Source organism: Oncorhynchus clarkii, chromosome 6 (assembly GCF_045791955.1).
Source record: "Oncorhynchus clarkii lewisi isolate Uvic-CL-2024 chromosome 6, UVic_Ocla_1.0, whole genome shotgun sequence".
In the NCBI taxonomy this organism is placed as follows: domain Eukaryota; kingdom Metazoa; phylum Chordata; class Actinopteri; order Salmoniformes; family Salmonidae; genus Oncorhynchus; species Oncorhynchus clarkii.
In genome coordinates, this window is record NC_092152.1 from 46,581,772 (window position 1) to 46,594,477 (window position 12,706).

General features: G+C 42.1%; 1 protein-coding gene across 2 annotated transcripts in view; it reads left to right on the forward strand.

Moving 5' to 3' along the window:
• The window catches only part of LOC139411217 (mutS homolog 3 (E. coli)), a 135,090-nt gene extending 124,441 nt beyond the window's left edge, over positions 1 to 10,649 (forward strand). For both annotated transcript variants that reach the window (XM_071157218.1, XM_071157219.1), the window contains one exon: positions 9,122 to 10,649. In XM_071157218.1, coding sequence (XP_071013319.1) covers positions 9,122 to 9,203 — 82 coding nt within the window. In that variant the 3' untranslated portion in view covers positions 9,204 to 10,649. The remainder of the gene's footprint in view (positions 1 to 9,121) is intronic.
• Positions 10,650 to 12,706: the final 2,057 nt, after the last annotated feature.

The following is a 12,706-nucleotide window of genomic DNA, read 5'->3' on the forward strand; positions in this document are numbered from 1 at the left end:
ATTAGTCAAGACGACTTGCTTGATTGAGCCTCCTCCATGTATATCTCACTAGGTCAGGATATTTAAGCCTCCATATACCCGCTAGTTCCAATATATCCATAATATTCGTAATTTCCTTAAGTGCATGAGCGTGATAGTTTGTGGTGTGAATTCCTTTACAGTCCATTGAGGTACTTAAAACCGTGTTATAATCTCCTACTGTAATAATTGAGTCATGTATTGCCTGTAAGCTCGATAAATTATTATACACTGCCGTTCAAAAGTTTGGGGTCACTTAGAAATGTCCTTGTTTTTTAAAGAAAAGCTCATTTTTTGTCCATTAAAATAACATCAAATTGATCAGAAATACAGTGTAGACATTGTTAATGTTGTAAATGACTATTCTTTCAAAAACAAGGACATTTCTAAGTGACCCCAAACTTTTGAACGGTAGTGTATATATTATTGAAGAAGCGTGGATCATCATTATTTAGACCATGTAGATCAATGAGCCAGATCTGTGTATGGGTCCAGTAGCATATTTAAAAGGATCCACCTTCCTTGCTGATCTGTTTGAGCAGTTTGCATATTCGGATCAAAATTATTGTTCATTAATATCATCACCCCTTTTGAGTTTCTTTGCCCATGGGAGAAATATATTTCGCCCCCAGTCATTTTTCCATACAACTGAATGTAGAATGAGTTTCCTGTAAACAATAGATATTATATTCCTTCTAGGGGAAGGAAGCCAGGTAAAGACTTATTGTCTTTTATTATTATCTGCTAAACCATTACAATTATAACCAGCTATACTTATTTCACCACTTGCCATAATGAGATACAAGTTTAGATTATACATGTACATACCATAATATGTTTGTAAACTTACCATTAAGAAATACCATGATAACTGAGTGTCCATATAGCTGTACCATGATATTTTCACTGTTAAGCATAATGTGGGTGGGACAGTGATCTAATGTTATGTACATAATGTTGCTGCTACCGTCTCGTATGACCGAAAAGAGCTTCTGAACATCAGAACTTGGTTTATTCACCTCAAATTGGACGAGGAATTCTTCTTCAATGAGTCGGACGCAAGGGATATACTGCAGACACCCGACCAGGCCCTGATCCCTGTGATTCGCTGGAGAAGGAAACTGAGATTTCGAGGCAAAAGATCAGGGTTCCTTGCGAGGATCAGGCGACGAGTGGCTAATCTTCCCTTGCCTTCCGTTCTGCTAGCTAACGTTATATCGCTGGAAAATAAATAGGACGAACTGAAAGCACTTACATCCTACCAACGGGACATTAAAAACTGTAATATCTTATATTTCACCGAGTCGTGGCTGAACGATGACATTAAGAACATACAGCTGGCGGGTTATACACTCTATCAGCAAGACAGAACAGCAGCCTCTGGTAAGACACAGGACGGGGGCCTATGCATTTATGTAAACAACAGCTGGTACACAATATCTAAGGAAGTCTCATGGTTTTGTTCGCCTGATGTAGAGTACATAAGCTGTAGACCACACTATCTACCGAGAGAGTTATCATAAAACATTTTCGTAGCTGTCTACATTCCACCAGAGAGCGAGGTTGGCACTAAAACCGCACTAAATGAGCTGTATTACTGCCATAAGCAAACAGGAAAATGCTCATCCAGAGGCGGCGCTCCAAGTGTCCAGTGACTTTAATGCAGGGAAACTTAAATCGGTTTTACTGAATTTCTATCAGCATGTTAAATGTGCAACCAGAGGGGAAAACTCTAGACCACCTTTACTCCACACACAGAGACGCATACAAAGCTCTCCCTCGTCCTCCATTTAGCAAATCTGACCTTAACTCTATTCTCCGGATTCCTGCTTACAAGCAAGAATTAAAGCAGGAAGCACCAGTGACTCGGTCAATAAAAAAGTGGTCAGATGAAGCAGATGCTAAACTACAGGACTGTTTTGCTAGCACAGACTGGAATATATTCAGGGATTCTTCCAATGTCATTGAGGAGTACACCACATCAGTCACTGGCTTATCAATAAGTGCATAGAGGACGTCGTCCCCACAGTAACTGTACGTACATACCCCAAACAGAAGCCATGGATTACAGGCAACATATGCACTGAGCTAAAGGGTAGAGCTGCTGCTTTCAAGGTGGGGGACTCTAAGGTCCAAGAGGCTTCTAAACAACTTCTACCCCCAAGCCATAACACTCCTGAACAACTATTTAAATGGATACCCAGACTATTTGCACCCCCCCTCCATGCTGATGCTACTCTCTGTTAAGACCTATGCCTAGCCACTTTAATAACGCTACCTGCATGTACATAATTACCTCGACACCGGTGCCCACGCACATTGACACATTGACTCTGTACCAGTACCCCCTGTATATAGCCCCGCTATTGTTATTTACTGCTGCTCTTTAATTATTTGTTTTTCAATTTTTTCTCTTTCATTTTTATTAGGTATTTTCTTAAAACTGCATTGGTGGTTAAGGGCTTGTAAGTAAGCATGTCACAGTAAGGTCTACACATGTTGTATTCGTCACATGTGACCTCTAATTGTTCTCCAATATTCCACCAGCTAAAACCTCCCCCATCCCAGGTTGGGTTGTCGTCCCAGTGACTAGCTGGCCATCCCTGTACACATGGATCCTAGGGCCTTTAAGAGATACGGGCCCAGCCTACAGGGAGAAGGTGAGTTCCCTGGCAGAGTGGTGCCAGGAAAATAACCTCTCCCTCAACGTCAACAAAAACAAAGGAGCTGATCGTGGACTTCAAAAAACAGCAGAGGAAGTACTCCCCTATCCACATCGACGGGACCGCAGTGAAGAAGGTGGAAAGCTTTAAGTTCCTCGGCATACACATCACTGACAATCTGAAATGGTCCACCCACACAGACAGTGTGGTGAAGAAGGCGCAACAGTGCCTCTTCAATCACTGGAGGCTGAAGAAATTTGGCATGGTCCCTAAGGCCCTCAGAAACTTTTACAGATGCACAATTGAGAGCATCCTGTCTGGCTGTATCACCACCCTTTACGGCAACTGCACCGCCTGCAACCGTAGGGCTCTCCAGAGAATGGTGTGATCTGCCCAACGCATCACAGGGGGCACACTGCTTGCCCTCCAGAAAATCTACAACACCTGATGTCACACGAAGGCCAAAAAGATTATCAAGGACAACATCCTGGGAATGAGAAACAGAAGCTATTTTTCAATCTCAAGGCCATCAGACTGTTAAATAGCCATCACTAGCAGGTTACCACCCGGATACTCAACCCTGCACCTTAGAGGCTGCTGCCTTATATACATAGACATGGAATCACTAACCACTTTAATAATGGAACACTAGTCACTTTAATAATGTTTACATACTGTTTTACTCATCTCGTATGTATATACTGTATTCTATTCTACTGTATTTTAGTCAATGCCACTCTGACATTGCTCATCCTAATATTTATATATTTCTTAATTACATTCTTTTACTATTAGATTTGTGTATTGTTGTGAATGTTTAGATACTACTGCACTGTTGAAGCTAGGAACACAAGCAGTTCGCTACGCGTGCAATAACATCTGCTAAATATGTGTATGTGACCAATAACATTTGATTTGATCCTTTAAAAATAGCGCATGTTGCCACTTACAGTACAGAACCAGATTCTCAGCCAACAGCATTTTGAACGCCTTCACCTCTGTTTTACTGCATCTAGTTATTTAAAAATGTATATATAAAAAAACATTGCATATCTTAATTTATTCCCACAATTGACGAATAATTTGCATAATAATATCAGCACTTCTACGAAGGATTGTCACCTGTAACAAGGGCTGGCAGTATGAATTCTACATTTTGTCAACAGATGTGGGATGCATAGACTCACTCAACCCACCCCATCCAAACAAACACCTCTGCCCCTCTCCTTCCACCCATAGATCGACCTTTCGCACACACAAACACAAGCTAACATTTTCAACAGTTGTTCCATCCCGGGCCCCAACTCAAGGGAAGATGCGTGAATGTGTAAAACAGTTTGGCTATTTACAAATTGAGCAGGAATGGGAAGATTTAATTAACCAATATCTAGTCCTAGCTTATAGAGCTCTTCCCCCCCAACACCCACACACGCTGGTCCACCGTTATGACCAATCTTCTCAAGAACCTCTGTGCAGTTAGACCATTTTGATTATTCTGTGCCACCATGGCCACAATAATATGCTCTCTCTGATTGTCCGAGTGTGACTCCCTCCCCATGGGTTACTGCAGCCAGTGTAGCCAGCAATGCCAGTACCTGCGGGTACTCCACTCTCATTAGCAGCTTTGAGAAAATCCTAGTATATTATGCTCACCCATTCGGGGGCTTAGACTTTTGGGCCTACTCTACCAGGCAGGCTCAGACTCTTGATGGGGTGGTGCTGCATCAGTGAGTCTCTGACTGCGTTCAACTTTCTGTCATGGCTGTATAGCCTACTTGCAGTAGGAAACCATGTGTTTGGTGTATTTGATACCATTCCACAAATTCCGCTCCCGCCTTCACCACGAGCCCATCCTCCCCAATGAAGGTACCACCAACATCCTGTGCCGCATACTGTGCCTTTTTTATGTCCTCTTGTTTGTAGTGTTTTTATTTCTACCTTGTTGATTACTGCCTACTTTTTGGCTTTGGGTACTTTGTGTACCAGTTCCTTGTATTTGGGGATTTATTATTTCATGAATTATCCTATCTTTTATCTATTTATAAATACTATACGTAAAAAATATAATACCAATTATTTTACAACATTCCCTAACTTGAATAGTATAGTGTATTTACTGTATATATATATATACACACACACACACACACACAGTGGGGAGAACAAGTATTTGATACACTGCCGATTTTGCAGGTTTTCCTACTTGCAAAGCATGTAGGTCTGTGATTTTTATCATAGGTACACTTCAACTGTGAAAGACGGAATCTAAAACAAAAATCCAGAAAAATCACTGTGTGATTTGTAAGTAATTCATTTGCATTTTATTGCATGACAAGTATATGATACATCAGAAAAGCAGAACTTAATATTTGGTACAGAAACCTTTGTTTGCAGAGATCATACGTTTCCTGTAGTTCTTGACCAGGTTTGCACACACTGCAGCAGGGATTTTGGCCCACTCCTCCATACAGACCTTCTCCAGATCCTTCAGGTTTCGGGGCTGTTGCTGGGCAATACGGACTTTCAGCTCCCTCCAAAGATTTTCTATTGGGTTCAGGTCTGGAGACTGGCTAGGCCACTCCGGGACCTTAAGATGCTTCTTACGGAGCCACTCCTTTGTTGCCCTGGCTGTGTCTTTTGGGTCGTTGTCATACTGGAAGACCCAGTACGACCCATCTTCAATGCTCTTACTGAGGGAAGGAGGTTGTTGGCCAAGACCTTGCGATACATGGCCCCATCCATCCTCCCCTCAATACGGTGCAGTCATCCTGTCCCCGTTGCAGAAAAGCATCCCCAAATAATGATGTTTCCACCTCCATGCTTCACGGTTGGGATGTTATTATTGGGGTTGTACTCATCCTTCTTCTCCCTCCAAACACGGTGAGTGGAGTTTAGACCAAAAAGCTCTATTTTTGTCTCATCAGACCACATGACTTTCTCCCATTCCTCCTCTGGATCATCCAGATGGTCATTGGCAAACTTCAGACGGGCATGGACATGCGCTGGCTTGAGCAGTGGGACCTTGCGTGCGCTGCAGGATTTTAATCCATGACAGCGTAGTGTGTTACTAATGGTTTTCTTTGAGACTGTGGTCCCAGCTCTCTTCAGGTCATTGACCAGGACCTGCCGTGTAGTTCTGCGCTGATCCCTCACCTTCCTTGATGCCCCACGAGGTGATCATTAGTCATTTAGGTCAACATTGGATCATTCAGAGATCCTCACTGAACTTCTGGAGAGAGTTTGCTGCACTAAAAGTAAAGGGGCTGAATAATTTTGCACGGCCAATTTTTCAGTTTTTGATTTGTTAAAAAAGTTTGAAATATCCAATAAATGTCGTTCCACTTCATGATTGTGTCCCACTTGTTGTTGATTCTTCACAAAAAAATACAGTTTTATATCTTTATATTTGAAGCCTGAAATGTGGCAAAAGGTCGCAAAGTTCGGTTTCCACGCTTACCGTACAGGGTGGTGAAAAAGGTCATCCGTGTCAGTGAAAGAGTCTCTTCATTTTCCTTTAGAGTTTGGTTCTCTATTCTTTCTGTGTTTACTCTCTGCTATGTTTTGGTGTTGACTGTGTTGGTTGTCTTTGTCTATACAATTCTCTAGCCTTTACAAGCTGTTTTGAGTTATCCAGTGTGGATGTTGTTGCACACGAGTGAGCAGATCAGCGTAGAGGTACTATTATTTAGTCAGCTTTAGGGACATTAATTTATATGCTTTTTCACGAGGCATTCTGAACCGCCATGCTACCTTCTTATTGAGTCATTGTTAGTTTTACACTTAAGACATGCCGTTGTGCTGTAGAATTTGTGAATGTTGTCTCTTGATTAAATAAAAAATAATACTCAGCAATCCACACACAATACTCCATAATGACAAAGCGAAAACAGGTTTTTAGAATAAAAAAAAAAAAAGTATTAATAATTTTAAAAACATACCTTATTTACGTACAGGACCACTCAAATGTTTGGACACACCTACTCATTCAAGGGCTTTTCTACATTGTAGACATCAAAACTATGAAATAACACATATGCAATTATGTAGTAACCAAAAAAGTGTTAAACAAATCCAAATATGCATAAATGATACATAAGCATAGCCCCCCCCCCCCCCCCAAAAAAAAAAAACAAACAGAATAAAAATAATGGTTGTGACATAGTGCACCACATATTACACACAACAGGATATATATATTTTGTTTTTTTTACTGATTTAAGTTTCTTTGGTACTGATATTCACCTTTGAGTGTGGACTGTATTATTATGCATACTGGGTGGACTAGTTACCTTGTGCTACGCTCAAAAATGTATATATTTTAGTGTGGGAGAGAACTTCTAGGCCTAGGCGAAGCTGTTGGTTTATTGATTACATTTTTTATTTTTTCATAATTAATAGGCTGACACATTACTTTAAGCAACAGAATATCTCACCATCATGCATTTCATCTCTTCTCTCACCTTCAATTCCTTTCTGGAGCATGCAGAGATGGGGGCAGTCAACAGTTTAATGAAATATGTTTGTTGTGAAAACATGTTACTATCAATGTTCCCGAACAGATTTCACTTGGTTTCCCATATGAACCACTGGCTGGCTGCAGGAACATGGTTGGAGGGCGCACGGCATACAGAGTTTGGGCGGAATATCACCTTTCGAGCAGCAAGAGGCTGCATGCTCCTCAAACAGTGGTTGAGGCATGAAGTGAAATAACCAGAGTAGCCTGCCGGTGGGAAAGCGGCCTCCATTCGCTATTCGAATGCCTTGTTCCTGCCCTTTTGATAATGGGCCATTTTAAATCGAAACTAGCAAGGAAGAGCTTTTTGTGACTTTCTCAAATGATCAATAGCGTATTGTCGCATCATGCAGCCCATATATGTTTTAATTTCTAAGACAGTCTAAAGTTTGTATCATTCACAACTAAAGTTGCCAAATAACTCTAAATGTAGCATATAGACCTGTTTGAAATGATCACATTAATGCTCAACTTAGACTTTTCATATGCGCACTTGCTCTGGAATGGGAAAAATATAATTTCTATTTTATTCAACTAAGTTCAATTATATTCTTCTTACTAGAAAATCATATAATATAAAATAATGGAATGGGACTTCTACGCATATCTTGTCAGCTATATGAACACACCTACAGACTATGGCATTGCCCATTGCCAGATAACATACAGTAGGCCAACTCATATTCTGTTCTTCTGAAATACATTTTGTAATTAACGCATTTGTATCTTTATCTTTTTAAATTAAACTGATTTGGTGAGGGCTGCAAGATGTTTACCAGGTTTATTTGCCATTAAGTACTAGGCTTTATTTGAGATGAACCTGTATTTGTTGGCTCACTTCAAAATTTTATTTTCTTCTTTACCATATAAAGATGTTGTGCTTTTTCTAAAATAGTGATTTATTTTTCTTTAATTTTAATTTCTAACTCAGATTTAACTATTGCGGAATATGAAATTATCATTCCCCTAATTAGATCAAGTTATTTTGCAGGGTGTGCGTGTGTCAGGCAACCCGCAGGCCAGGGCGTACAGAGCTAGTTTAGTCAGTCTCCCATAGGAATTACCTGTTAGCAGAGGTATTACCTGTTAGCAGAGGCACACACACACACCATGTAATCCCTTCCATATGAAATGTGTGTCTCGTGCCAGACAGTCAGAGCCCGTGGGGTGCAGTAGAGTACTGTCTTTCCACTCATTCCTCTACCATCAAGGCTCAGTTCACCCCTGGGGACCGGTGTCTTATTTCTCAAAGAATCAGATTGGTTTTTGCATGTTCCACCATCCTGACATCAGCCCATTCCTTTAAAGGTTCTAGTAACATTTCCACCTGCAACTTTCGCCAAATGTCAATTGCATACCAGTAGTAGCAAAGGAATATATATCCATGAGTGTAAAACATACTTTTCAGAACGTAGCATTTTATATGTGACTATCTGGTCCGGCTGCACTCTGATTCTACCATATTGCGCACACTTATCAGTCCTTTCAGATCTACATAAATGGCGAGGGGCTTGATATTGTGCACAATTTCAGAACACACTGAATGGATTTACTTCAAGACTGAAACATTTGTACTAGAATAATTCCATATAATTCTCTGTTGGCCTCCAATTATATTGGATCGAATTAAAACCACTTTTCTATTGTGTTCCCCCTACCTCTAACCCACTTCTTTCACTCTCTCGTTCTCTCTCATTCTCTATCTCTCTCTCTCTTTCTTTCCCTCTGATCTCTCTCGTTCTCTCTCTCTCTCTTTCCCTCTCTGATCTCTCTCTTTCCCTCTCTGATCTCTCTCTTTCCCTCTCTGATCTCTCTCTCTCTCTCTTTCCCTCTCTGATCTCTCTCTCTCGTTCTCTCTCTCTCTCTCTCTTTCCCTCTCTGATCTCTCTCTCTTTCCCTCTCTGATCTCTCTCTCTGATCTCTCTAGAAAGAGCAAGAGGTTGTTTGCTGAACTGTGGAGCATCGACGACAGAAAGGCTCTTTTGGACTGGGTGCAGCTAAACTCCTGATCACACACACTCGAATGTGCACACACACACTCAGAAATCCCTGGCTGTTGTGACTCTAAGCCTGGTTTGTCCTCTTGTGTTCTCCATAAAGTCTCTCTAGCCCTGACTCAGGAAGGACTAAAGCCCTGAGGGAACAGGAGGAACAGCATTAATCTCTGTATCTATAGAAAATGGACACACACACCATTAAATGCCAAAGCACATGCAAGTGCGCGGCGGATTAGCGGGGCCAGTGATGCGAGACCTATCTCTAAACCCAGTCATTTTTTTAATTGAACCTTTATTAAACTAGGCAAGTCAGTTAAGAACACATTCTTTTTTGCAATGACGGCCTACACAGGCCAAACCCGGGTGACGCTGAGCCAATTGTGCGCCGCCCTATGGGACTCCCAATCACGGCCGGTTATGACACAGCATGGATTTGAACCAGGGTGTCTGTAGTTTTTCTTTGGTACCAGGTAGTTTAATTGTATTAAAGTAAGTAAATACCTAAAGGTACCCAGTTACCACATAGATTGTTGGTCAATACCAGCTGAAACAGCAAGTTTATCTATGGTTAGGGAAACTCATAGCGTTAATGGCATGGCTGAACGCTTGCTGTGAATCCAGTATGAGACCGCGCAGAGAAGCAGGGGATAGCGTTATTTTGACAAGCATAGGCGAGAGACGTGCTTTGATAATGCAACCTATGGTTTACAGAATGAAGTCAGGAATTTGCATTTGAGACAGGATTTAGGATTTTGGTTTCAGTGTGATTGGGACTGGATAGGAAAATAGCCTAGGCTCTAGGACAGGAGAAGGTAGTTTTCCCTCATGCCTCTGAATTGTTCAGACTTCATGTCTGTGACAGAGAGGCCTATGTAGTGAATTTTGCATAGGCCTAGCAAATTTGAGACTGTCTGAAGAGACACAATGACAGCTCAAAGAGGCACATGTTATTTTATAGGTTACTGTAGGGGTTTCCTGTAGGGTTTATTAACTGCATTCAGGTCCCGTGTGCAGTTCAGCAGTGTGCTTTGAATTCATGGCGACTTTGTGTGAAGTAAATGCGCTAGGCTAAAGGCAACCTGTTTTGGATAATGTGCTATTTTATTTTCTGCTAATCTGATGCTGCGTATGTTGTGTATTTTGTGGAAATGCATTAGTGCCAACATTGGGTAATATTTTTGTAATTTCCCAGGTCTTGTCATTTACATTTTTTGGTTGAAATGTGAATAGCGTCCCCGGGACAGTCCCCGGCTCCTGGTTACCCATGTTAATCCCTAATTCAGATTTAGTCTGGGTGCCAGTCTGTTTAGCTATCATTCTACTCCTTGCCACTCCTGTCATTTGGCAAGTGACAGGAGTGGAATGTTATCTAAAATGACTGTTACCTAGCCTAATTCAGGCTGTGTGGGTAGAATGAATTCAGGCTTGTACAATTCAATAAAAAAACAACTTTATTCAGACTGTTGAATCTTTGTGTTCATTTCTCTAGTGTGAAACTCACTGTCTAATGAAATAATTATCTTCCATTTTTAATGTCTGATTTAGTTTCAGTGATACCGTTTGAGTAACATTGTGTTACTTTACTTAGACTAAGAAAATAAACTTTATGAAACTCAAAAAGCGTTATGACCATCATAACCATATAAACCAGAAAGGCCTATCAAATCACATTTTATTTGTCACATACACCGAATACAACCTTACAGTGAAATGCTTACTTACAAGCCCTTAACAAACAATGCAGTTTTAAGAAAATACAAAAAAAAACGTACAAAATAAAAGTAACAAATAATTAAAGTGCAGCTGTAAAATAACAAAAGGTGGTACCGGTACAGAGTCAATGTGTGGGTCACCGGTGTCAAGGTAATATGTACATGTAGATAGAGTTATTAAAGTGACCATGTATAGATAATAACTGAGTAGCAGCAGCATAGAGGAGGGCAGGGGGGGGGGGCAATCCAAATAGTCTGGGTAACCATTTAATTAGATGTTCAGGAGTCATGGCTTGGGGATAGAAGCTATTTTAGAAGCCTCTTGGACCTAGACTTGGCACTCAGGTATTGCTTCCCGTGCGGTAGCAGAGAGAACAGTCTATGACTAGGGTGGCTGGAGTCTTTGACAATTTTTAGGGCCTTCCTCTGACACCGCCTGGTATAGAGGTCCTGGATGGCAGGAAGCTTGGCCCCGGTGATGTACTGGGCCGTACGCACTACCCTCTGTAGGACCTTGCTGTCTGAAGCCAAGCAGTTGCCATACCAGGCAGTGATGCAACCCGTCAGGATGCTCTCGATGGTGCAGCTGTAAAACCTTTGGCATGGGCTCTGAGGACCCATGCCAAATCTTTTCAGTCTCCTGAGGGGGAATAGGTTTTGTTGTGCCCTCTAAACGACTGTCTTGGTATGCTTGGACCATGTTAGTTTGTTGGTGATGTGGACACCAAGGAATTTGAAGCTCTCAACCTGCTCCACTACAGCCCCGTAGATGAGAATGGGGGCGTGTTCGGTCCTCCTTTTCCTGTTGTCCACAATCAACTCCTTTGTCTTGATCACATTGAGGGAGGGGTTGGTGTCCTTGCACCAAACGGTCAGGTCTCTGACCTCCCTATCGTCTCATCGTTGTCGGAGATCAGGCCTACCACTGCTGTGTCATCTGCAAACTTAATGATGGTGTTGGAGTCGTGCCTGGCCTTGCAGTCATGAGTGAACAGGGAGTACAGGAGGGGACTGTGAACGCACCCCTGAGGGGCCCCCATGTGGGGGATGTGTTGTTACCTACCCTTACCATCTGGGGGCATCCCGTCAGGAAGTCCAGGATCCAGTTGCAGAGGGAGGTGTTTAGTCCCAGGGTCCTAGTGATGAGCTTTGAGGGCACTATGGTGTTGAATGCTGAGCTGTAGTCAGTGAATAGCATTCTCATGTAGGTGTTCCTTTTGTCCAGGTGTGAAAGGGCAATGTGGAGTGCAATAGAGATTGCATCATCTGTAAATCTATTGGGGCGGTATGCACATTGGAGTGGGTTTCTGGTATAATGGTGTTGATGTGAGCCATGACCAGCCTTTCAAAGCACTTCATGGCTACAGACGTGAGTGCTATGGGTTGGTAGTCATTTAGGCAGGTTACCTTAGTGTTCTTGGGCACAGGGACTATGGTGGTCTGCTTGAAACATGTGTCTATTACAGACACGGATAGGGAGAGGTTGAAAATGTCAGTGAAGACACTTGCCAGTTGGTCAGCGCATGATCGGAGTACACGTCCTGGCAATCCGTCTGGCCCTGCGGCCTTGTGAATGTTGACCTGCTTAAAGGTCTTACTCACATCGACTGCGGAGAGCGTGATCACACAGTCGTCCGGAACAGCTGATGCTCTCATGCATATTTCAGTGTTACTTGCCTCGAAGCGAGCATAGAAGTAATTTAGCTCATCTTTTAGGCTTGTGTCACTGAGCAGCTCTCGGCTGTGCTTCCCTTTGTAGTCTGTAAGCCCTGCCACATCTGACGAGCGTCGGAGCCGGTGTAA